At 46.8% G+C, this 26,163-nt stretch overlaps 3 protein-coding genes across 7 annotated transcripts in view; 1 reads left to right on the top strand and 2 right to left on the bottom strand.

Moving 5' to 3' along the window:
- LOC146009872 (uncharacterized) overlaps positions 1-18,022 on the bottom strand; it is a 29,511-nt gene extending 11,489 nt beyond the window's left edge. For 2 of the 3 annotated variants that reach the window (XM_083150443.1, XM_083150444.1), the window contains exons 1-2: positions 17,868-18,022; positions 6,554-6,695 (exon numbers count right to left, since the gene is read on the bottom strand). Coding sequence is in view for 1 of the 3 variants with exons in the window: in XM_083150441.1 (XP_083006567.1) it covers positions 6,520-6,543 (24 nt within the window). In the remaining 2 variants the exon portion in view is untranslated. Of the gene's footprint in view, positions 1-6,519; positions 6,696-17,867 lie in introns of all 3 variants that reach the window. The other variant, XM_083150441.1, reaches the window with a different exon arrangement.
- The window catches only part of LOC146009858 (uncharacterized), a 360,424-nt gene that overhangs the window by 199,793 nt on the left and 134,468 nt on the right, over positions 1-26,163 (bottom strand). The window lies entirely within an intron of this gene.
- The window catches only part of LOC146009862 (uncharacterized), a 151,902-nt gene that overhangs the window by 90,579 nt on the left and 35,160 nt on the right, over positions 1-26,163 (top strand). The gene's annotated exons all lie outside the window — the stretch shown is intronic.

Below are 26,163 nucleotides of genomic sequence, written 5' to 3'. Positions count from 1 at the left end.
GGTGTTACTGTATAACGTCTCATTCCCAGCAGTCACCTCTCCGGTCACATCCCCGGTGTTACTGTATAACGTCTCATTCCCAGCAGTCACCTCTCCAGTCACATCCCCCGGTATTACTGTATAACGTCCCATTCCCAGCAGTCACCTCTCCGGTCACATCCCCCGGTATTACTGTATAACGTCCCATTCCCAGCAGTCACCTCTCCGGTCACATCCCCGGTGTTATTGTATAACGTCCCATTCCCATCAGTCACATCTCTGGTCACATCCCCCAGTGTTACTGTATAACGTCCCATCCCCAGCAGTCACCTCTCCGGTCAGATCCCCCGGTGTTACTGTATAAAGTCCCATTCCCAGCAGTCACCTCTCCGGTCACATCCCCGGTGTTACTGTATAACGTCCCATTCCCAGCAGTCACCTCTCCGGTCACATCCCCGGTGTTATTGTATAACGTCCCATTCCCATCAGTCACATCTCTGGTCACATCCCCCAGTGTTACTGTATAACGTCCCATTCCCAGCAGTCACCTCTCCGGTCACATCCCCGGTGTTACTGTATAGCGTCCCATTCCCAGCAGTCACCTCTCAGGTCACATCCCCCGTGTTACTGTATAACGTCTCATTCCCAGCAGTCACATCCCCCGGTGTTACTGTAAAACATCTCATTCCCAGCGGTCACCTCTCCCAGTGTTACTGTATAACGTCCCATTCCCAGCAGTCACCTCTCCAGTCACATCCCCCGGTGTTACTGTATAACGTCCCATTCCCAGCAGTCACCTCTCCGGTCACATCCCCCGGTGTTACTGTATAATGTCCCATTCCCAGCAGTCACTTCTCCTGTTACATCCCCCGGTGTTACTGTATAACATCTCATTCCCAGCGGTCACCTCTCCTGTCACATCCCCCGGTGTTACTGTAAAACGTCTCATTCCCAGCGGTCACCTCTCTGTCACATCTCCCAGTGTTACTGTATAACGTCCCATTCCCAGCAGTCACCTCTCCGGTCACATCCCCGATGTTACTGTATAACGTCCCATTCCCAACAGTCACCTCTCCGGTCACATCCCCGGTGTTACTGTATAACGTCCCATTCCCAGCAGTCACCTCTCCGGTCACATCCCCCGGTTTTACTGTATAAGGTCCCATTCCCAGCAGTCACCTCTCCCGTCACATCCCCCGGTGTTACTGTATAACGTCTCATTCCCAGCGGTCACCTCTCCCGTCACATTTCCCGGTGTTACTGTATAATGTCCCATTCCCAGCAGTCAGCTCTCCGGTCACATCCCCCGGTTTTACTGTATAACGTCCCATTCCCAGCAGTCACATCCCCCGGTGTTACTATGTAATGTCCAATTCCCACCAGTCACCTCTCCGGTCACATCCCCCGGTGTTACTCTATAACATCCCATTCCCAGCAGTCACCTCTCCGGGCACATCCCCCCGTGTTACTGTAAAACATCCCATTCCCAGCAGTCACCTCTCCGGTCACATCCCCTGGTGTTACTGTATAACGTCCCATTCCCAGCAGTCACCTCTCCGGTCACATCCCCGGTGTTACTGTATAACGTCCCATTCCCAGCAGTCACCTCTCCGGTCACATCCCCCGGTGTTACTGTATAACGTCCCATTCCCACCAGTCACCTCTCCTGTCACATCCCCCGGTGTTACTGTATAACGTCCCATTCCCAGCAGTCACATCCCCCGGTGTTACTGTATAACGTCCCATTCCCAGCAGTCACCTGTCCGGTCACATCCCCCGGTGTTACTATATAACGTCCCATTCCCAGCAGTCACCTCTCCGGTCACATCCCCCGGTGTTACTGTATAATGTCCCATTCCCAGCAGTCACCTCTCTGGTCACATCCCCGGTGTTACTGTATAATGTCCCATTCCCAGCAGTCACCTCTCCGGTCACATCTCCCGGTGTTACTGTATAATGTCCCATTCCCAGCAGTCACCTCTCTGGTCACATCCCCGGTGTTACTGTATAATGTCCCATTCCCAGCAGTCACCTCTCTGGTCACATCCCCGGTGTTACTGTATAATGTCCCATTCCCAGCAGTCACCTCTCTGGTCACATCCCCGGTGTTACTGTATAACGTCCCATTCCCAGCAGTCACCTCTCCGGTCACATCCCCCGATGTTACTGTATAACGTCCCATTCCCAGCAGTCACCTCTCCGGTCACATCCCCCGGTGTTACTGTATAACGTCCCATTCCCAGCAGTCACCTCTCCGGTCACATCCCCCGGTGTTACTGTATAACGTCCCATTCCCAGCAGTCACCTCTCCGGTCACATCTCCCGGTGTTACTGTATAACGTCCCATTCCCAGCGGTCACCTCTCCGGTCACATCCCCCGGTGTTACTGTATAACGTCCCATTCCCAGCAGTCACCTCTCTGGTCACATCTCCCGGTGTTACTGTATAACGTCCCATTCCCAGCGGTCACCTCTCCGGTCACATCCCCCGGTGTTACTGTATAACGTCCCATTCCCAGCAGTCACCTCTCCGGTCACATCCCCCGGTGTTACTGTATAAAGTCCCATTCCCACCAGTCACCTCTCCGGTCACATCCCCCGGTGTTACTGTATAATGTCCCATTCCCAGCAGTCACCTCTCCTGTCACATCCCCCGGTGTTACTGTATAACGTCCCATTCCCAGCAGTCACCTCTCCGGTCACATCCCCCGGTGTTACTGTATAACGTCCCATTCCCACCAGTCACCTCTCCGGTCACATCCCCGGTGTCACTATACAACGTCCCATTCCCAGCAGTCACCTCTCCGGTCACATCCCCGGTGTCACTATACAACGTCCCATTCCCAGCGGTCACCTCTCTGGTCAGTAGGTGAATGATCTTGTTGGTAAGTTTGAGGATCTTCTGGTCACGGAGTCTGGTTCAGACCGGTTAGCAAGGCTCTCATTTTTGCAGATGGACCATACCATGCTGCACTGCAGGTGGGGCAGGTGTAACAAGCGCAGAGAGTTAGATTTGGGTGGGATGTGTTCAATCTGAAATCTAAATTGCAGTGTAAGAATAAAGCAGATAATACTTACCCAGCACAGAAACAAAATAACGCCCCCAAATCTAACTCTCTCTGCACCTGTTATATCATCTTCACCTGCAGTGCAGCATGGTTTTGTCCATCTGCAAACATTGCAGCCGTGCTAACAGGAAGAACAATCAACTGTTGAACCAGTTTGGTGCTTTTATCAATGGTCAACTGCTGATTATGGAGCAAATAGGACCACGAATGTTTATACAAAAAATGACCAGGCCTTAAGTTTGCGGACATGGATGATGTCCATATTTCCAACGCTACACCTGCAGTGGCAGATATACTTCTAAGGTGACCATCCAGTAACCAGGTGTCACATAGTCATAGAAGTCACATAGTTGATGGTTAAGAACGTAACAGATTCCTCTTAGAATATTCTGTTGTAATCAAAAATATTAAACTACTGCTCCTCAGTCAAGTCTGTAACCTCTTTGGGTAAGGAAGAGGCGTTAGATACCTTTCTTTATGAAGATCGAAACAGAGCTTTTGTAGGGAAGCTACAAACCGGGCCACCTGTGGTACTGAGCTAGCCAAGAACATGGCTAGGAGACAGCCCAGGTCCATCTGTACCACAAGGACACTATTCAAGGACTCTGGATAATGCTGAGAGGCTGGTGAGGAGCTTGCCTACTGGGAAGAACACGTCTAGCATCGCTCTTCGGAAGGAAGCGTTGTATTGGCTGGAGTGCTGAGGGAAAAGGATAGCCTGGCTACAGTGCCAGTCACGTCCCCGTATTATTACTATAGATATAAGTGATGTCACCTCCCTGTATTATTACTAAAGACATAAGTGATGTCACTGTCACCTCACCGGTCACCTCCCTGTATTATTATTATAGATATAAGTGATGTCACTGTCATCTCCCCAGTCACCTCCCTGTATTATTATTATAGATATAAGTGATGTCACTGTCATCTCCCCAGTCACCTCCCTGTATTATTACTATAGATATAAGTGATGGCACTGTCACGTCCCTGTATTATTACTATAGCTATAAGTGATGGCACTGTCACGTCCCTGTATTATTACTATAGCTATAAGTGATGGCACTGTCACCTCCCCAGTCATGTCCCTGTATTATTACTATAGCTATAAGTGATGGCACTGTCACGTCCCTGTATTATTACTATAGATATAAGTGATGTCACAGTCACCTCCCTGTATTATTACTATAGCTATAAGTGATGTCACTGTCACCTACCTGTATTATTACTATAGATATAAGTGATGTCACTATCACCTCCCCGGTCACCTCCCTGTATTATTACTATAGATATAAGTGATGTCACCGTCACCTCCCTGTATTATTACTATAGATATAAGTGATGTCACTGTCACCTCCCCAATCACGTCCCTGTATTCTTACTATAGATATAAGTGATGTCACTGTCACCTCCCCGGTCACCTCCCTGTATTATTACTATAGATATAAGTGATGTCACTGTCACCTCCCCGGTCACCTCCCTGTATTATTACTATAGATATAAGTTATGTCACTGTCACCTCCCCGGTCACCTCCCTGTATTATTACTATAGATATAAGTGATGTCACTGTCACCTCCCCGGTCACGTCCCTGTATTATTACTATAGATGTAAGTGATGTCACTGTCACCTCCCCGGTCACGTCCCTGTATTATTACTATAGATATAAGTGATGTCCCCTCTATGGTCACGTCCCAGTATTCTTACTATAGATATAAGTGATGTCACTGTCACCTCCCCGGTCACGTCCCTGTATTATTACTATAGATATAAGTGATGTCACGGTCACCTCCCTGGTCACCTCCCTGTATTATTACTATAGATATAAGTGATGTCACTGTCACCTCCATGTATTATTACTATAGATATAAGTGATGTCAGTGTCACCTCCCCGGTCACGTCCCTGTATTATTACTATAGATATAAGTGATGTCACGGTCACCGCCCCGGTCATGTCCCTGTATTATTACTATAGATATAAGTGATGTCACTGTCACCTCCCCGGTCACGTCCCTGTATTATTACTATAGATATAAGTGATGTCACTGTCACCTCCCTGGTCACCTCCCTGTATTATTACTATAGATATAAGTGATGTCACTGTCGCCTCCCTGTATTATTACTATAAATATAAGTGATGTCACTGTCACCTCCCTGTATCATTACTATAAATATAAGTGATGTCACTGTCACCTCCCCGATCACGTCCCTGTATTATTACTATAGATATAAGTGATGTCACTGTCACCTCCCTGGTCACCTCCCTGTATTATTACTATAGATATAAGTGATGTCACTGTCGCCTCCCTGTATTATTACTATAGATATAAGTGATGTCACTGTCACCTCCCTGTATCATTACTATAAATATAAGTGATGTCACTGTCACCTCCCTGTATTATTACGGTACTTGTGTATTATCGGGGGCGCCCGATTTTTTCATTGCATGCCACTACTTAAGGCATGTGATGCGATTTTTCATTGTAAAGACCCGATTTTTAATTGTATAGTCACCCATGGGTGATTTCATACCCCCACTATCCAACTACGCATGGAGTTGATTTTATATAGTGTGGCGAGCGCAGTGAGCCCCACAAGGGGACGCTGATTACTTTACATGTATTCTGCGTCCCCTCGCTGCGCTCGCCACACTATATAAAATCAACTCCATGCGAAGTTGGATAGTGGGGGTATGAAATCACCCATGGGTGACTATACAATTAAAAATCGGGTCTTTACAATGAAAAATCGCATCGCATGAATTGTATGCCACTATATTGCATGCGATGTAATACAATGAAAAAAATCGGGCGCCCAGATATTACACAAGTACCATTATTACTATAGATATAAGTGACGTCACTGTCACCTCCCCGGTCACATCCCTGTATTATTACTATAGATATTAGTGATGTCACTGTCACCTCCCCGGTCACCTCCCTGTATTATTACTATAGATATAAGTGATGTCACTGTCACCTCCCCGGTCACCTCCCTGTATTATTACTATAGATATAAGTTATGTCACTGTCACCTCCTCGGTCACCTCCCTGTATTATTACTATAGATATAAGTGATGTCACTGTCACCTCCCCGGTCACGTCCCTGTATTATTACTATAGATATAAGTGATGTCACTGTCACCTCCCCGGTCACCTCCCTGTATTATTACTATAGATATAAGTGATGTCACTGTCACCTCCCCAGTCACTTCCCTGGATTATTACTATAGATATAAGTGATGTCACTGTCACCTCCCCGGTCACGTCCCTATGTTATTACTATAGATATAAGTGATGTCACCTCCCCGTATTATTACTATAGATATAAGTGATGTCACTGTCACCTCCCCGGTCACGTCCCTGTATTATTACTATAGATATAAGTGATGTCACTGTCACCTCCCTGTATTATTACTATAGCTATAAGTGACGTCACTGTCACCTCGCCGGTCTCGTCCTTATATTATTACATTACCAGATATAAGAGGGGCGTCTTCATGATTCCTCACCTGCCCGGGCAGTAGGTAGATGGTCTCCTGGGTGATATATAATATATTTTGGTCACTGTCACATCCTCAGGTAATAAGTTTAGAGATTGCTGACCCTGCCGGAGTCTCTGATTGAGGCATCTCTCATCCTTATATTATCAACCTACAAAACAAAGCAGACAGAGACTGAGATGTTAAATAGATCTTTTCGTGCTGAGGAGATGGACTCTACATTGTACGTAAGCCCTAGAAAGAGTTACTATATAACCCTTGTCTGGTCCCTCAAATGTCCAAGTTCCTTTATTAAAATAGGTTCAACATTAAATTTTGCTTTAGTCAAAACATAGATCATATATTAGTCGACTCCAGATGGGTAGTGGGGGCTCTGATCCGCTTCCTCCGGGTATATACCTCCTGCTATTGCCTATTTGCTTACTAAATGCTCTCTGACCTATTTGGGGAGCGTTGTATCAATCCAGTCACCATACAGATCAGGGGTGGGCAACAGGTGGCCCGCAAACAGCTCCTGACTGGCCCGCCGCTGCTGTATGTGTGTCTGACGGCGGCTGAGTGTACACGCGGTGTAGTCCTGTGTAGCAGGTGCTTAGCAGGCGCGGCCCAGCACTTGCACGAAGGGCCGCAGGACTATGCCACACGTACACACAGCCGCCATCGGATACACATACAGCAACGCTGAGCCGCCCGCCCCCCCCCCTACATGTCACTACAGCTGCAGCGCCGCCACGAGGATGGATGAGTCATCGTGACTGCATGGGGTGCAATTGGCGCCATTTTTTAAGGCTGGAGCGCAGGTGTTAGATGACGTCACCAGCCCAGCGAAATCTCGATCCGGCTTGCTAATGGAAGAGGGGTAGATGCCAAAAAGTAACAGGCCAGGTCATGTTAGTCGTGGTCTGTATTCCAATAGTGTAAAATCTGGACATATAGTAGTTTCCCTCTCCACTCATTGCCATTGGCTGTGCATGGGACACTTCCGTAATTGTTGTCATTAGTAAGAGGATGTACCAGATAATATCCCACATCGCAGAGAAGAGATACCGGGATTACTGCTGCAAGCTACAGAGAACATGCAGGGACTGTACACAATAACAATAATATATATATTACAGACACAGGCCAGGGCCTCAGGGATATAATGTGTATATATATATATTACAGACACAGGCCAGGGCCTCAGGGATATAATGTGTATATAATACAGGTATAATACAGGTATAATACAGACACAGGCCAGAGCCTCAGGGATATAATGTATATATAATACAGGTATAATACAGGCACAGGCCAGAGCCTCAGGGATATAATGTATATATATATATATATATATATATTACAGACACAGGCCAGGGCCTCAGGGATATAATGTGTATATTTTTATATATATATATATATATATATATATATATATATAGAAGGGACAGGGATCCGGCACTCCCAACAAATAGTATCAACGACCGTGGTGCCTTCCTGGGAACTATAGCCTTGGAAGTAGAATATACAACGGGGCGGCACTCAAACGGATTTCTCACGTAGAATAATTGCAGACCGACAACTGCTTAGGTCTGACGTTTCGGTAATTTAATACCTTTTTCAAAGACACAAATACATGAAAAAACACTTACTTATATAGAAGATATCACCAGTGACAAGTCCCGGCGTCTCCACGCCCGTGCCCACGCCGGCGCACGCATCTGACGTCACTGGACGGTGTCCTCAGTACAGGCAGCTGCACGGCTTGGGCCGTTGCTATGGTGACCACCGTAGACCTGTAATCAAAATAGAAACAATGTGTAAAAAAACGTGAGACACTTTAGCAGACAGTACATGTATACATTAGGTACGCATGTGGAAAAAGATAAAAAGAGCAAAGCAGACAATATCAATAAAGATTGCAACAGATAATCAGTTGTAACACATCGCCATGTGTACTGCCAAAATGTATAAAGCTAACCAGCTGAGCTTTGGTGGGGAGGGGGAGAGAAGGGAGGCAAAAATATGAAAAACATTACATGGTCGACACGATTAGAACCATGTCGACTACAATGTCAACCCTCTAATATAAGGCTACAAGAAGCAATTAAGAGATGAATATTCATTAAGCCCAGCGGGGGCAACAGCATTCAATTTGAAAATCCATTTAGCTTCAAGCTGTAAGAGCTTCTTGTTGCGATCCCCTCCTCTCACACTCGCTTGAACCTGGTCTATCATCTTATATTTTAGAGTCGGCAGTGGATGTCGACAGTCTCTAAAATGTTTGGCCACTGGTTGATCAGAGGGAACACCGTCCAATGCACTTTTAATAGAGTGACGGTGCATGGCCATACGCTCCTTGAAGGTTCTGCTGGTTTTGCCGACATAAATAAGTCCACAAGGACAACGTATTATGTAGACCACGAATCGACTCGAGCATGTCAGCACTTTGTTAATCTTGTAACGGTGACCCGTATAAGGATGAGTGAAGGAGTCCCCTTGTTCAAGGTATCCACATGTCACGCATCCCGTACACTTATAATTACCAGGCTTCTTGGTAAGAAAGTGAGTTTTTTTGGTGCCACCCAGATGAGTAACATCAGTTTTAACTAATTTGTCACGTAAATTAGTCCCTCTCTTGTAGCAGGGCATTACCCCCATTTCTTTTAACGCTGGCAATTCAGGATCGTGACATACCAGCGGCCAAATGTTTTTCACAGTATTAGTCAACACGGAGCTAGCCGTCGAATACGTGTTGATAAAAGGCATGCGTTTCAAGGAATCAGATTTCTGTTTAGCTCTCAATGTATCTTCCCTAGGGATAGATAATGCCTTCTCCTTAGCCTGTAGGAGGGAGTCGCGGTTGTATCCACGGCTTTCGAATTTTTGGACCATGATATCCATCTGGGAAGCTGCAACTTCTCGATTGCTGCAGATCCTTCTTACCCTGAGCATTTGGGAGTATGGCAACCCCAATTTAGCTGATGGAGGGTGATGGCTTGATGCCTCAAGCAGGGTATTACGGTCAGTTGTTTTACGGTATACAGATGTCGACAATATCCCAGATGCATTAGTAATTTCAACATCCAAATAATTGATACATGTCTCGCTATACGAGGCCGTGAATTTGATGTTGGGGTCTGTGCTGTTAGCATACAGAACAACTTCCTCCAAGGTTTGCTGTGAACCGGTCCAGACGATCAGAATATCGTCGATGAACCGTACATACAGGGCGATGTTAGCTGCTGAGAGGGGATGTGACAAAATAAGATCTTGTTCCATTTGGAACATGTAGGCATTGGCATACGTCGGGGCTACGCAAGAACCCATTGCGCAGCCCCGACGCTGCAGGTAGTAGCCCCCATCAAAAAAGAAATAGTTCCGGGTTAAGGTGAGCTCCAACAGACGCAGGTAGAACTCTACCTCCGGACCATGAAAGTTCAAATTATTGCTGATGAGATTTCTTGTAGCTGACAGGCCGTCACGGTGCGGGATATTAGTGTAAAGGCTTACCACATCCAGTGTACATAGTACCGTGGACTGTGGCAAGCCCCCTAAAGCCTCCAGTTTGAGAATAAGATCCGTGGTGTCCTTCAAAAAGGTTTTCTGAGACTGGACTACTGGCTGTAGATGAGCGTCCAGGTACTGCGAGATGGTGTAATATAGAGGGGCTTGCCACAGTCCACGGTACTATGTACACTGGATGTGGTAAGCCTTTACACTAATATCCCGCACCGTGACGGCCTGTCAGCTACAAGAAATCTCATCAGCAATAATTTGAACTTTCATGGTCCGGAGGTAGAGTTCTACCTGCGTCTGTTGGAGCTCACCTTAACCCGGAACTATTTCTTTTTTGATGGGGGCTACTACCTGCAGCGTCGGGGCTGCGCAATGGGTTCTTGCGTAGCCCCGACGTATGCCAATGCCTACATGTTCCAAATGGAACAAGATCTTATTTTGTCACATCCCCTCTCAGCAGCTAACATCGCCCTGTATGTACGGTTCATCGACGATATTCTGATCGTCTGGACCGGTTCACAGCAAACCTTGGAGGAAGTTGTTCTGTATGCTAACAGCACAGACCCCAACATCAAATTCACGGCCTCGTATAGCGAGACATGTATCAATTATTTGGATGTTGAAATTACTAATGCATCTGGGATATTGTCGACATCTGTATACCGTAAAACAACTGACCGTAATACCCTGCTTGAGGCATCAAGCCATCACCCTCCATCAGCTAAATTGGGGTTGCCATACTCCCAAATGCTCAGGGTAAGAAGGATCTGCAGCAATCGAGAAGTTGCAGCTTCCCAGATGGATATCATGGTCCAAAAATTCGAAAGCCGTGGATACAACCGCGACTCCCTCCTACAGGCTAAGGAGAAGGCATTATCTATCCCTAGGGAAGATACATTGAGAGCTAAACAGAAATCTGATTCCTTGAAACGCATGCCTTTTATCAACACGTATTCGACGGCTAGCTCCGTGTTGACTAATACTGTGAAAAACATTTGGCCGCTGGTATGTCACGATCCTGAATTGCCAGCGTTAAAAGAAATGGGGGTAATGCCCTGCTACAAGAGAGGGACTAATTTACGTGACAAATTAGTTAAAACTGATGTTACTCATCTGGGTGGCACCAAAAAAACTCACTTTCTTACCAAGAAGCCTGGTAATTATAAGTGTACGGGATGCGTGACATGTGGATACCTTGAACAAGGGGACTCCTTCACTCATCCTTATACGGGTCACCGTTAGAAGATTAACAAAGTGCTGACATGCTCGAGTCGATTCGTGGTCTACATAATACGTTGTCCTTGTGGACTTATTTATGTCGGCAAAACCAGCAGAACCTTCAAGGAGCGTATGGCCATGCACCGTCACTCTATTAAAAGTGCATTGGACGGTGTTCCCTCTGATCAACCAGTGGCCAAACATTTTAGAGACTGTCGACATCCACTGCCGACTCTAAAATATAAGATGATAGACCAGGTTCAAGCGAGTGTGAGAGGAGGGGATCGCAACAAGAAGCTCTTACAGCTTGAAGCTAAATGGATTTTCAAATTGAATGCTGTTGCCCCCGCTGGGCTTAATGAATATTCATCTCTTAATTGCTTCTTGTAGCCTTATATTAGAGGGTTGACATTGTAGTCGACATGGTTCTAATCGTGTCGACCATGTAATGTTTTTCATATTTTTGCCTCCCTTCTCTCCCCCTCCCCACCAAAGCTCAGCTGATTAGCTTTATACATTTTGGCAGTACACATGGCGATGTGTTACAACTGATTATCTGTTGCAATCTTTATTGATATTGTCTGCTTTGCTCTTTTTATCTTTTTCCACATGCGTACCTAATGTATACATGTACTGTCTGCTAAAGTGTCTCACGTTTTTTTACACATTGTTTCTATTTTGATTACAGGTCTACGGTGGTCACCATAGCAACGGCCCAAGCCGTGCAGCTGCCTGTACTGAGGACACCGTCCAGTGACGTCAGATGCGTGCGCCGGCGTGGGCACGGGCGTGGAGACGCCGGGACTTGTCACTGGTGATATCTTCTATATAAGTAAGTGTTTTTTCATGTATTTGTGTCTTTGAAAAAGGTATTAAATTACCGAAACGTCAGACCTAAGCAGTTGTCGGTCTGCAATTATTCTACGTGAGAAATCCGTTTGAGTGCCGCCCCGTTGTATATTCTACTTCCAAGGCTATATATATATATATATATATATTATATATAATACAGACACAGGCCAGAGCCTCAGGGATATAATGTATATATAATACAGGTATAACACAGACACAGGCCAGAGCCTCAGGGATATAATGTGTATATAATACAGGTATAATACAGACACAGGCCAGAGCCTCAGGGATATAATGTGTATATAATACAGGTATAACACAGACACAGGCCAGAGCCTCAGGGATATAATGTATATATAATACAGGTATAACACAGACACAGGCCAGAGCCTCAGGGATATAATGTGTATATATATAATACAGACACAGGCCAGAGCCTCAGGGATATAATGTATATATAATACAGGTATAATACAGACACAGGCCAGAGCCTCAGGGATATAATGTGTATATATATATAATACAGACACAGGCCAGAGCCTCAGGGATATAATGTGTATATATATAATACAGGTATAATACAGACACAGGCCAGAGCCTCAGGGATATAATGTGTATATATATAATACAGGTATAATACAGACACAGGCCAGAGCCTCAGGGATATAATGTGTATATATATAATACAGGTATAATACAGACACAGGCCAGAGCCTCAGGGATATAATGTGTATATATATAATACAGGTATAATACAGACACAGGCCAGAGCCTCAGGGATATAATGTGTATATATATATAATACAGGTATAATACAGACACAGGCCAGAGCCTCAGGGATATAATGTGTATATATATATAATACAGGTATAATACAGACACAGGCCAGGGCCTCAGGGATATAATGTGTATATATATAATACAGGTATAATACAGACACAGGCCAGAGCCTCAGGGATATAATGTGTATATAATACAGGTATAATACAGACACAGGCCAGAGCCTCAGGGATATAATGTGTATATATATAATACAGGTATAATACAGACACAGGCCAGAGCCTCAGGGATATAATGTGTATATATATATATATATATATAATACAGACACAGGCCAGAGCCTCAGGGATATAATGTGTATATATATATATATATATATATATATATATTACAGACACAGGCCAGGGCCCCAGGGATATAATGTATATATATATATATATATATATATATATATATATATATATATATATATATATATATATATATATATATATATATATATAATACAGACACAGGCCAGAGCCTCAGGGATATAATCTCCTATATATTTGGCTACATCTGTCACTCAAAGTGGGTGTCTGTGTCTATAACGCTCTGTTCCTGGACTTTCCTCTTAATGTGTGATTGCCTTCATCTGTGCTGAACACCTTTCTGAGAAATTAACCTGTGTAAAACAGGTGATGGCAATCATACATTAAGGGGAAGTCTAGAAACAGAGCATTGTGTCCCTCCTGGAGAGGGTCATGTTGGGAGGTATGTGACAGAGAACCAGCCCAGTGAGCCCACAGACAGTGCCAGACACCCACTCCCTTCCCATGTTGCCCAGCACTGCTACTCCACAGCCACCAGGTGAGCGCCCCCCTCCCGCGATTTGCGGCAAAACCTCCCCCCGCGCGCCCCCCCCCTCCTCCCGCGATTCGCGGCAAAAACACCCGCGAACCCCCCTTACCGCGATTCGCAGCAAAAACACCCCTGCGACCCCCCCTCCCGCGATTCGCTGCAAAAAGAACCCCCCCACGACCCCTCCCGCAATTCGCGGCATAACCACCACCCCGCGCCCCCCCCCCCTCCCGCGAATCGCGGCAAACCCTCCCCCGTGACCCCCCCCCCCGATTCGCGGAAAAAACACCCCCCCCCCCGCGACCTCCCTCCCGCGATTCGTGGCAAAAAGAACCCCCCCGCGACCCCCCCTTGCACGATTGGCGGCACCCCCCCTGCGACCCCCCTCCCGTGATTCGCGGCACCCCCCCCCCCGCGATTCGCAGCAGCCCCAGGATTAAATGGCACATGCAAAACACTGACATGGCTATGGTCGACAATGAAAAAGGTTGACATGAGTTTTTGAAGATTTATTTTAAATTTTTTTATTTTTTCATATTCATTGTCATGTGTCGACATGGACACCAATGAAGTGGCACACTTATGTCAACATTTACATGTGTTGACCTTTCTGTGTTGATTTTTTCTTGTGGCGATTCGCGTCACACCCCCCGCAACCCCCCCTCCCGCGATTCGCGGCACCCCCCGTGACCCCCCACCTCCCGCAATTCGCGGCAACCCCCCACCGGAACCCCTGTGAACCCCGCCCTCCCGCGATTCGCGGCACCCACCCCCGCGACCCCCCCTCCCGCAATTCGCGGCACCCCCCCGTGATTCACGGCAGCTCCAGAATTAAATTGCACATGGAAAACACTGACATGGCTATGGTCGACAATGAAAAAGGTTGACATGAGTTTTTGAAGTTTTTTTGCCATTTTTTGAATATTTTCATATTCATTCTCATGTGTCGACATGGACACCAATGAAGTGCCACACTTATGTCAACATTTACATGTGTTGACCTTTCTGTGTTGATTTTTTTCTTGTGGCGATTCGCGTCACACCCCCCGCAACCCCCCCTCCGGCGATTCCCGGCACCCCCCCGCGACCCTCCCCCTCCCGCAATTCGCGGCAACCCCCCACCGGAACCCCCATGAACCCCGCTCTCCCGCGATTCGCGGCACCCACCCCCCGCAACCTCCCCCTCCCGCAAATCGCGGCACCCCCCCACGATTCGTGGCAGCCCCAGGATTAAATGGCACATGCAAAACACTGGCACGGCTATGGTCGACAATGAAAAAGGCTGACATGAGTTTTTGAAGATTTATTTCATTTTTTGAATGTTTTCATATTCATTGTCATGTGTCAACATGGACACCAATGAAGTGGCACACTTATGTCAACATTTACATGTGTTGACCTTTCTGTGTTGATTTTTTCTTGTGGCGATTCGCGTCACACCCCCCCGCAACCCCCCCTCCCGCGATTCGCGGCACCCCCCGTGACCCCCCACCTCCCGCAATTCGCGGCAACCCCCCACCGGAACCCCTGTGAACCCCGCCCTCCCGCGATTCGCGGCACCCACCCCCCGCAACCTCCCCCTCCCGCAAATCGCGGCACCCCCCCACGATTCGTGGCAGCCCCAGGATTAAATGGCACATGCAAAACACTGGCACGGCTATGGTCGACAATAAAAAAGGCTGACATGAGTTTTTGAAGATTTATTTCATTTTTTGAATATTTTCATATTTATTCTCATGTGTCGACATGGACACCAATGAAGTGCCACACTTATGTCAACATTTACATGTGTTGACCTTTCTGTGTTGATTTTTTCTTGTGGCGATTTGCGTCACACACCCCCCCCCCACAACCCCCACTCCCGCGATTCACGGCACACACACACCTCCCCCGCGATTCTCGGCACCCCACCCCGTGACCCCCCCTCCCGTGTTTCACGGCACACCCCCGCGACCCCCCCTCCCATGATTCGCCGCAAGCCCCGCCCCGTAACCCCCCTCCCGCGATTCGCGGCACCCACCCCCGCGACCCCCCCTCCCGCAATTTGCGGCACCCCCACGCGATTCGCGGCAGCTCCAGAATTAAATTGCACATGGAAAACACTGACATGGCTATGGTCGACAATGAAAAAGGTTGACATGAGTTTTTGAAGGGTTTTTTTTTTCATTTTTTGAATGTTTTCATATTCATTCTCATCTGTCGACATGGACACCAATGAAGTGCCACACTTATGTCAACATTTACATGTGTTGACCTTTCTGTGTTGATTTTTTCTTGTGGCGATTCGCGTCACACTCCCCCACCCACCCCCCCCCCCGCAACCCCCACTCCCGCGATTCACGGCACACACACCCCCCCGCGATTCTCGGCACCCCACCCCGTGACCCCCCCTCCCGTGATTCACGGCACACCCCCTGCGACCCCCCCTACCATGATTCGCCGCAACCCCCGCCCCCGTAACCCCCCTCCCGCAATTTGCAGCAACCCACCCCGCGACCCCCCTCCCGCGATTCTCTGCAATCCCTCCCCTCCCGCGATTCGCAGCATCCACCCCCCCACAACCCCCCCCCCTCCTCCTGCAATTCGCGGCACCCCCCGCGACCCCCCCTCCTGCAATTCGCGGCACCCTCCGCGACCCCCCCTCCCGCGATTCGCGGACACCTAAGTTGCAATACAGGGCATCTTTCATACAATTCTAACCATATTTCTCATATACAAACGTTCACAAATTAAGGGGGCGCAGCCCCTTACGACGGTGTGAAGAGCGCCCGTAGGGCGCGATGAATCACCTAGTGTGTATATATATAATACAGGTATAATACAGACACAGGCCAGGGCCTCAGGGATATAATGTATATATATATATATATATAATACAGGTATAATACAGACACAGGCCAGAGCCTCAGGGATATAATGTATATATATATATATATATATATATATATATATATATATATATATATATATATATATATATATATATATATATATATATATATATATATATATATATATATATATATTACAGGTATAATAGACACAGGCCAGAGCCTCAGGGATATAATGTATATATGTATGTATGTATATATATATATATATATATATATATATATATATATATATATTTATATATATATATATTACAGACACAGGCCAGAGCCTCAGGGATATAATGTGTATATTTATAATACAGACACAGGCCAGAGACTCAGGGATATAATGTATATATATAATACAGGTATAATACAGACACAGGCCAGAGCCTCAGGGATATAATGTATATATATATAATACAGGTATAATACAGACACAGGCCAGAGCCTCAGGGATATAATGTATATATATAATACAGACACAGGCCAGGGCCTCAGGGATATAATTAATGTATATATATATATATATATATATATATATATATATATATATATATATATATATATATATATATATATATATTACAGGTATAATACAGACACAGGCCAGGGCCTCAGGGATATAATTAATGTATATATATATATATATATATATATATATATATATATATAATACAGGTATAATACAGACACAGGCCAGAGCCTCAGGGATAAAATGTGTATATAATACAGGTATAATACAGACACAGGCCAGAGCCTCAGGGATATAATGTATATATATAATACAGGTATAATACAGACACAGGCCAGAGCCTCAGGGATATAATGTATATATATAATACAGACACAGGCCAGGGCCTCAGGGATATAATTAATGTATATATATATATATATATATATATATATATATATATATATATTACAGGTATAATACAGACACAGGCCAGAGCCTCAGGGATAAAATGTGTATATAATACAGGTATAATACAGACACAGGCCAGAGAATCAGGGATATAATGTATATATAATACAGGTATAATACAGACACAGGCCAGAGCCTCAGGGATATAATGTATATATATAATACAGGTATAATACAGACACAGGCCAGAGCCTCAGGGATATAATGTGTATATATATATAATACAGACACAGGCCAGAGCCTCAGGGATATAATGTATATATAATACAGGTATAATACAGACACAGGCCAGAGCCTCAGGGATATAATGTATATATAAGGTATATACGGGACAGACCCTATAGACGGATGGATGAGGCCGGAGTCTCGCCCTCTCTTGTCCCAGCGCAGCCATTCAGGCACCCGGAAGTGCTTCCTGCACTTCCGCTCCGACACTTCCTGTTTGCGTTCCACAGAGCTCCCCGGCTGCGTGCCAATGGCAGCTGAAAGATCGTGATGACGGAGATGGTGCCACCCCCTAAGGACGGTCACCTCGCCTCACCATGGTTACTGGTGTAGTAAAGAGCACCCGTCAGGGGGTGACTGCTTCTCTGAGCCCACATACCCCACTCACCATAGTACTCCCTCCCACAGTACTGCCTCCCCCTCTCCCCCCCCCCAGTACTCCTTCCCTCAGTACTGCCTCCCCCTCTCCCCCCCCCAGTACTCCTTCCCTCAGTACTGCCTCCCCCCCCCCAGTACTCCTTCCCTCAGTACTGCCTCCCCCTCTCCCCCCCCCCAGTACTCCTTCCCTCAGTACTGCCTCCCCCTCTCCCACCCCCCCAGTACTCCTTCCCTCAGTACTGCCTCCCCCTCTCCCCCCCCACAGTACTCCTTCCCTCAGTACTGCCTCCCCCTCTTCCCTCAGTACTGCCTCCCCCTCTCCCCCCACTACTCCTTCCCTTAGTACTGCCTCCCCCTCTCCCCCCAGTACTCCCTCCCTCAGTACTGCCTCCCCCTCTTCCCCCACTACTCCTTCCCTCAGTACTGCCTCCCCCTCTCCCCCCCCCACTACTCCTTCCCTCAGTACTGCCTCCCCCTCTCCCCCCCCAGTACTCCTTCCCTTAGTACTGCCTCCCCCAGTACTCCTTCCTTCAGTACTGCCTCCCCCTCTCCCCCCCCCCAGTACTCCTTCCCTTAGTACTGCCTCCCCCAGTACTCCTTCCCTCAGTACTGCCTCCCACTCTCCCCCCAGTACTCCTTCCCTCAGTACTGCCAACCCCCCTCTCCCCCCCCCCCAGTACTCCTTCCTTCAGTACTGCCCCCCCCTCTCCCCCCCCCAGTACTCCTTCCTTCAGTACTGCCTCCCCCTCTCCACCCCCCCCCAGTACTCCTTCCCTCAGTACTGCCTCCCCCGAGTACTCATTCCCTCAGTACTGCCTCCCCCCCCAGTACTCCTTACCTCAGTACTGCCTCCCCCTCTCCCCCCCCCAGTACTCCTTCCCTCAGTACTGCCTCCCCCTCTCCCCCCAGTACTCCTTCCCTCAGTACTGCCTCACCCTCTCCCCCCCCCAGTACTCCTTACCTCAGTACTGCCTCCCCCTCCCCCCAGTACTCCTTCCCTCAGTACTGCCTCCCCCTCTCCCCCCCAGTACTCCTTCCCTCAGTACTGTCTCCCCCTCTCCTCCCCAGTACTCCTTCCCTCAGTACTGCCTCCCCCTCTCCCCCGAGTACTCCTTACCTCAGTACTGCCTCCCCATCTCCCCCCAGTACTCCTTCCCTCAGTACTGCCTCCCCCTCTCCCCCCAGTACTCCTTCCCTCAGTACTGCCTCCCCTCTCCCCCGAGTACTCCTTACCTCAGTACTGCCTCCCCCTCTCCCCCCAGTACTCCTTCCCTCAGTACTGCCTCCCCCTCTCCCCCAAGTACTCCTTCCTTCAGTACTGCCTCCCCCTCTCCCCCAAGTACTCCTTCCCTCAGTACTGCCTCCCCCTCTTTCCCGAGTACTCCTTACCTCAGTACTACTTTCCCCTTCATCCCAGTACTCTTTCCGTCAGTACTGTCTCCCCCTAGTACTCCCTCCCACAACTACTCACTTCTCCCAGTAATCCCTTCTCCTCCCCCCAGTACTCCCTCAACCAGTACTCTCTCCCCCCCCAGTACTCCCACATCCACTGCTCCCTCCCCCAACCCCCAATACTCCCCCCCCAGTACTCCCACACCCAGTACTCCCACATCCACTGCTCCCTCCCCCAACCCCCAGTACTCCCACACCCAGTACTCCCTCCCATCCAACAACTATTCACTTCTCCCTGTACTCCCCCAGCACTCTCTCCCCCCCCCCCAGTTCTCTCTCACCCTGTACTCCCTCCTCCCACACCCTGTACTCCCTCCTCCCAGTCCTTCCTCCCCCCATACCCAGTACTCCCATACCCAGTACTCTCTCCCCCTCCTCCCCATCACCAGTACTCCCACACCCAGTACTCTCTCCCCCTCCTCCCAGTTCTCCCACACCCAATGTCAGTAAGTCTGTCACTGCCAGCCTGCTCCTAGGAGCCCTTCCTACATAAGATGGCTTCATTGTGCATAAACCTGGTATACAGGTATAGCCACAAATCTCCTGCCATGCGGCAATAGAGACGAGAACCTATACCAGCCCGTATACATCTTCTCTCTCCTCCTCTGTATACATCTGCTCTCTCCCTCTCCTGTATACCTCTTCTCTCCGTCTCCTGTATACATCTTCTCTCTCTCTCCTGTATACTTCTTTTCTCTCTCTCTCTCTTCTGTACACATCTTCTCTCCTCTGTATACATCTCTCTCCCTCTCCTGTATACATCTTCTCCCTCTCCTGTATACATCTTCTCTCTCCCCTGTATACATCTTCTCTCTCCCCTGTATACATCTTCTCTCTCCCTCTCTTGTATACATCTTTTCTCTCCCTCTCTTGTATACATCTTCTCTCTCCCTCTCCTGTATACATCTTCTCTCTTCCTCTCATGTATACATTTTCTCTATCCTGTAAACATCCCTCTCCTGTATACATATTCTCTCTCTCTCCCCTGTACACATCTCTCTCCCCTGTATACATCTTCTGTCTCCCTCTCCTGTATACATCTTCCCTCTCCCCTGTACACATCTTCTCTCTCCCCTGTATACATATTCTCTATCCTCTGTATACATCTCTCTCCCTCTCCTGTATACATCTTCTCCCTCTCCTGTATACATCTTCTCTCTCCCCTGTACACATCTTTTCTCTCCCTCTCTTGTATACATCTTTTCTCTCCCTCTCTTGTATACATCTTCTCTCTTCCTCTCTTGTATACATTTTCTCTATCCTGTAAACATCCCTCTCCTGTATACATATTCTCTCTCTCTCCCCTGTACACATCTCTCTCCCCTGTATACATCTTCTGTCTCCCTCTCCTGTATACATCTTCTCTCTCCCCTGTATACATCGTCTCTCTCCCCTGTATACATCTTCTCTCTCCCTCTCTTGTATACTGTACATCTTTTCTCTCCCTCTCTTGTATACATCTTCTCTCTCCCTCTCCTGTATACATCTTCTCTCTTCCTCTCATGTATACATTTTCTCTATCCTGTAAACATCCCTCTCCTGTATACATATTCTCTCTCTCTCCCCTGTACACATCTCTCTCCCCTGTATACATCTTCTGTCTCCCTCTCCTGTATACATCTTCCCTCTCCCCTGTATACATCTCTCTAATGTAACCATCTGCTCTCTACCCTGTATACATCTCTCTCCCTCTCCTGTATACATCTTCTCTCTCCCCTGTACACATCTTCTCTCTCCCTCTCTTGTATACATCTTCTCTCTCCCTCTCCTGTATACATCTTCTCCCTCTCCTGTATACATCTTCTCTCTCCCCTGTACACATCTTCTCTCTCCCTCTCCTGTATATATCTTCTCCCTCTCCTGTATACATCTTCTCTCTCCCCTGTATACATCTTCTCTCTCCCTCTCTTGTATACTGTACATCTTTTCTCTCCCTCTCTTGTATACATCTTCTCTCTCCCTCTCCTGTATACATTTTCTCTATCCTGTAAACATCCCTCTCCTGTATACATATTCTCTCTCTCCCCTGTACACATCTATCTCCCCTTTATACATCTTCTGTCTCCCTCTCCTGTATACATCTTCCCTCTCCCCTGTACACATCTTCTCTCTCCCCTGTATACATATTCTCTCTCCTCTGTATACATCTTCTCTCTCCCTCTCCTGTATACATATTCTCTCTCCCCTGTACACATCTTCTCTCTCCCTCTCCTGTATACATCTTCTCTCTCCCCTGTATACATCTTCTCTCTCCCCTGTATACATCTTCTCTCTCCCTCTCCTGTATACATCTTCTCCCTCTCCTGTATACATCTTCTCTCTCCCCTGTACACATCTTCTCTCTCCCTCTCCTGTATATATCTTCTCCCTCTCCTGTATACATCTTCTCTCTCCCCTGTATACATCTTCTCTCTCCCTCTCTTGTATACTGTACATCTTTTCTCTCCCTCTCTTGTATACATCTTCTCTCTCCCTCTCCTGTATACATCTTCTCTCTTCCTCTCATGTATACATTTTCTCTATCCTGTAAACATCCCTCTCCTGTATACATATTCTCTCTCTCTCCCCTGTACACATCTCTCTCCCCTGTATACATCTTCTGTCTCCCTCTCCTGTATACATCTTCCCTCTCCCCTGTACACATCTTCTCTCTCCCCTGTATACATATTCTCTCTCCTCTGTATACATCTCTCTCCCTCTCCTGTATACATCTTCTCTCTCCCCTGTATACATCTTCTCTCTCCCCTGTACACATCTTTTCTCTCCCTCTCTTGTATACATCTTTTCTCTCCCTCTCTTGTATACATCTTCTCTCTTCCTCTCTTGTATACATTTTCTCTATCCTGTAAACATCCCTCTCCTGTATACATATTCTCTCTCTCTCCCCTGTACACATCTCCCTCTCCTGTATACATCTTCTGTCTCCCTCTCCTGTATACATCTTCTCTCTCCCCTATATACATCTTCTCTCTCCCCTGTATACATCTTCTCTCTCCCTCTCTTGTATACATATTTTCTCTCCCTCTCTTGTATACATCTTCTCTCTCCCTCTCCTGTATACATCTTCTCTCTTCCTCTCATGTATACATTTTCTCTATCCTGTAAACATCCCTCTCCTGTATACATATTCTCTCTCTCTCCCCTGTACACATCTCTCTCTCCCCTGTATACATCTTTTGTCTCCCTCTCCTGTATACATCTTCCCTCTCCCCTGTACACATCTTCTCTCTCCCCTGTATACATATTCTCTCTCCTCTGTATACATCTCTCTCCCTCTCCTGTATACATCTTCTCCCTCTCCTGTATACATCTTCTCTCTCCCCTGTACACATCTTTTCTCTCCCTCTCTTGTATACATCTTTTCTCTCCCTCTCTTGTATACATCTTCTCTCTTCCTCTCTTGTATACATTTTCTCTATCCTGTAAACATCCCTCTCCTGTATACATATTCTCTCTCTCTCTCCCCTGTACACATCTCTCTCCCCTGTATACATCTTCTGTCTCCCTCTCCTGTATACATATTCTCTCTCTCTCCCCTGTACACATCTCTCTCCCCTGTATACATCTTCTGTCTCCCTCTCCTGTATACATCTTCCCTCTCCCCTGTATACATCTCTCTAATGTAACCATCTGCTCTCTACCCTGTATACATCTCTCTCCCTCTCCTGTATACATCTTCTCTCTCCCCTGTACACATCTTCTCTCCCTCTCTTGTATACATCTTCTCTCTCCCTCTCCTGTATACATCTTCTCCCTCTCCTGTACACATCTTCTCTCTCCCCTGTACACATCTTCTCTCTCCCTCTCCTGTATACATCTTCTCTCTCCCCTGTACACATCTTCTCTCTCCCTCTCCTGTATATATCTTCTCCCTCTCCTGTATACATCTTCTCTCTCCCCTTTATACATCTTCTCTCTCCCTCTCTTGTATACTGTACATCTTTTCTCTCCCTCTCTTGTATACATCTTCTCTCTCCCTCTCCTGTATACATCTTCTCTCTTCCTCTCATGTATACATTTTCTCTATCCTGTAAACATCCCTCTCCTGTATACATATTCTCTCTCTCTCCCCTGTACACATCTCTCTCCCCTGTATACATCTTCTGTCTCCCTCTCCTGTATACATCTTCCCTCTCCCCTGTACACATCTTCTCTCTCCCCTGTATACATATTCTCTCTCCTCTGTATACATCTCTCTCCCTCTCCTGTATACATCTTCTCTCTCCCCTGTATACATCTTCTCTCTCCCCTGTACACATCTTTTCTCTCCCTCTCTTGTATACATCTTTTCTCTCCCTCTCTTGTATACATCTTTTCTCTTCCTCTCTTGTATACATTTTCTCTATCCTGTAAACATCCCTCTCCTGTATACATATTCTCTCTCTCTCCCCTGTACACATCTCCCTCTCCTGTATACATCTTCTGTCTCCCTCTCCTGTATACATCTTCTCTCTCCCCTATATACATCTTCTCTCTCCCCTGTATACATCTTCTCTCTCCCTCTCTTGTATACATATTTTCTCTCCCTCTCTTGTATACATCTTCTCTCTCCCTCTCCTGTATACATCTTCTCTCTTCCTCTCATGTATACATTTTCTCTATCCTGTAAACATCCCTCTCCTGTATACATATTCTCTCTCTCTCCCCTGTACACATCTCTCTCTCCCCTGTATACATCTTTTGTCTCCCTCTCCTGTATACATCTTCCCTCTCCCCTGTACACATCTTCTCTCTCCCCTGTATACATATTCTCTCTCCTCTGTATACATCTCTCTCCCTCTCCTGTATACATCTTCTCCCTCTCCTGTATACATCTTCTCTCTCCCCTGTACACATCTTTTCTCTCCCTCTCTTGTATACATCTTTTCTCTCCCTCTCTTGTATACATCTTCTCTCTTCCTCTCTTGTATACATTTTCTCTATCCTGTAAACATCCCTCTCCTGTATACATATTCTCTCTCTCTCCCCTGTACACATCTCTCTCCCCTGTATACATCTTCTGTCTCCCTCTCCTGTATACATCTTCCCTCTCCCCTGTATACATCTCTCTAATGTAACCATCTTCTCTCTACCCTGTATACATCTCTCTCCCTCTCCTGTATACATCTTCTCTCTCCCCTGTACACATCTTCTCTCTCCCTCTCTTGTATACATCTTCTCTCTCCCTCTCCTGTATACATCTTCTCCCTCTCCTGTATACATCTTCTCTCTCCCCTGTACACATCTTCTCTCTCCCTCTCCTGTATATATCTTCTCCCTCTCCTGTATACACCTTCTCTCTCCCCTGTATACATCTTCTCTCTCCCCTGTATACATCTTCTCTCTCCCTCTCTTGTATACTGTACATCTTTTCTCTCCCTCTCTTGTATACATCTTCTCTCTTTCTCTCCTGTATACATCTTCTCTCTCCCTCTCCTGTATACATCTTCTCCCTCTCCTGTATACATCTTCTCTCTCCCCTGTACACATCTTCTCTCTCCCTCTCCTGTATATATCTTCTCCCTCTCCTGTATACATCTTCTCTCTCCCCTGTATACATCTTCTCTCTCCCCTGTATACATCTTCTCTCTCCCTCTCTTGTATACTGTACATCTTTTCTCTCCCTCTCTTGTATACATCTTTTCTCTCCCTCTCTTGTATACATCTTCTCTCTTCCTCTCATGTATACATTTTCTCTATCCTGTAAACATCCCTCTCCTGTATACATATTCTCTCTCTCTCCCTGTACACATCTCTCTCCCCTGTATACATCTTCTGTCTCCCTCTCCTGTATACATCTTCCCTCTCCCCTGTACACATCTTCTCTCTCCCCTGTATACATATTCTCTCTCCTCTGTATACATCTCTCTCCCTCTCCTGTATACATCTTCTCTCTCCCCTGTATACATCTTCTCTCTCCCCTGTACACATCTTTTCTCTCCTCTCTTGTATACATCTTTTCTCTCCCTCTCTTGTATACATCTTCTCTCTTCCTCTCTTGTATACATTTTCTCTATCCTGTAAACATCCCTCTCCTGTATACATATTCTCTCTCTCTCCCTGTACACATCTCTCTCCCCTGTATACATCTTCTGTCTCCCTCTCCTGTATACATCTTCTCTCTCCCCTGTATACATCGTCTCTCTCCCCTGTATACATCTTCTGTCTCCCTCTCCTGTATACATCTTCTCTCTCCCCTGTATACATCGTCTCTCTCCCCTGTATACATCTTCTCTCTCCCTCTCTTGTATACTGTACATCTTTTCTCTCCCTCTCTTGTATACATCTTCTCTCTCCCTCTCCTGTATACATCTTCTCTCTTCCTCTCATGTATACATTTTCTCTATCCTGTAAACATCCCTCTCCTGTATACATGTTCTCTCTCTCTCCCCTGTACACATCTCTCTCCCCTGTATACATCTTCTGTCTCCCTCTCCTGTATACATCTTCCCTCTCCCCTGTACACATCTTCTCTCTCCCCTGTATACATATTCTCTATCCTCTGTATACATCTCTCTCCTCTCCTGTATACATCTTCTCTCTCCCCTGTATACATCTTCTCTCTCCCCTGTACACATCTTTTCTCTCCCTCTCTTGTA

The sequence above is a fragment of the Crinia signifera genome, chromosome 6 (genome assembly GCF_055691185.1).
Source record: "Crinia signifera chromosome 6, ASM5569118v1, whole genome shotgun sequence".
In the NCBI taxonomy this organism is placed as follows: Eukaryota; Metazoa; Chordata; class Amphibia; order Anura; family Myobatrachidae; genus Crinia; species Crinia signifera.
The sequence above is the reverse complement of the archived record's forward strand: the minus strand, read 5'-3'. Positions and strand labels throughout refer to the sequence as shown.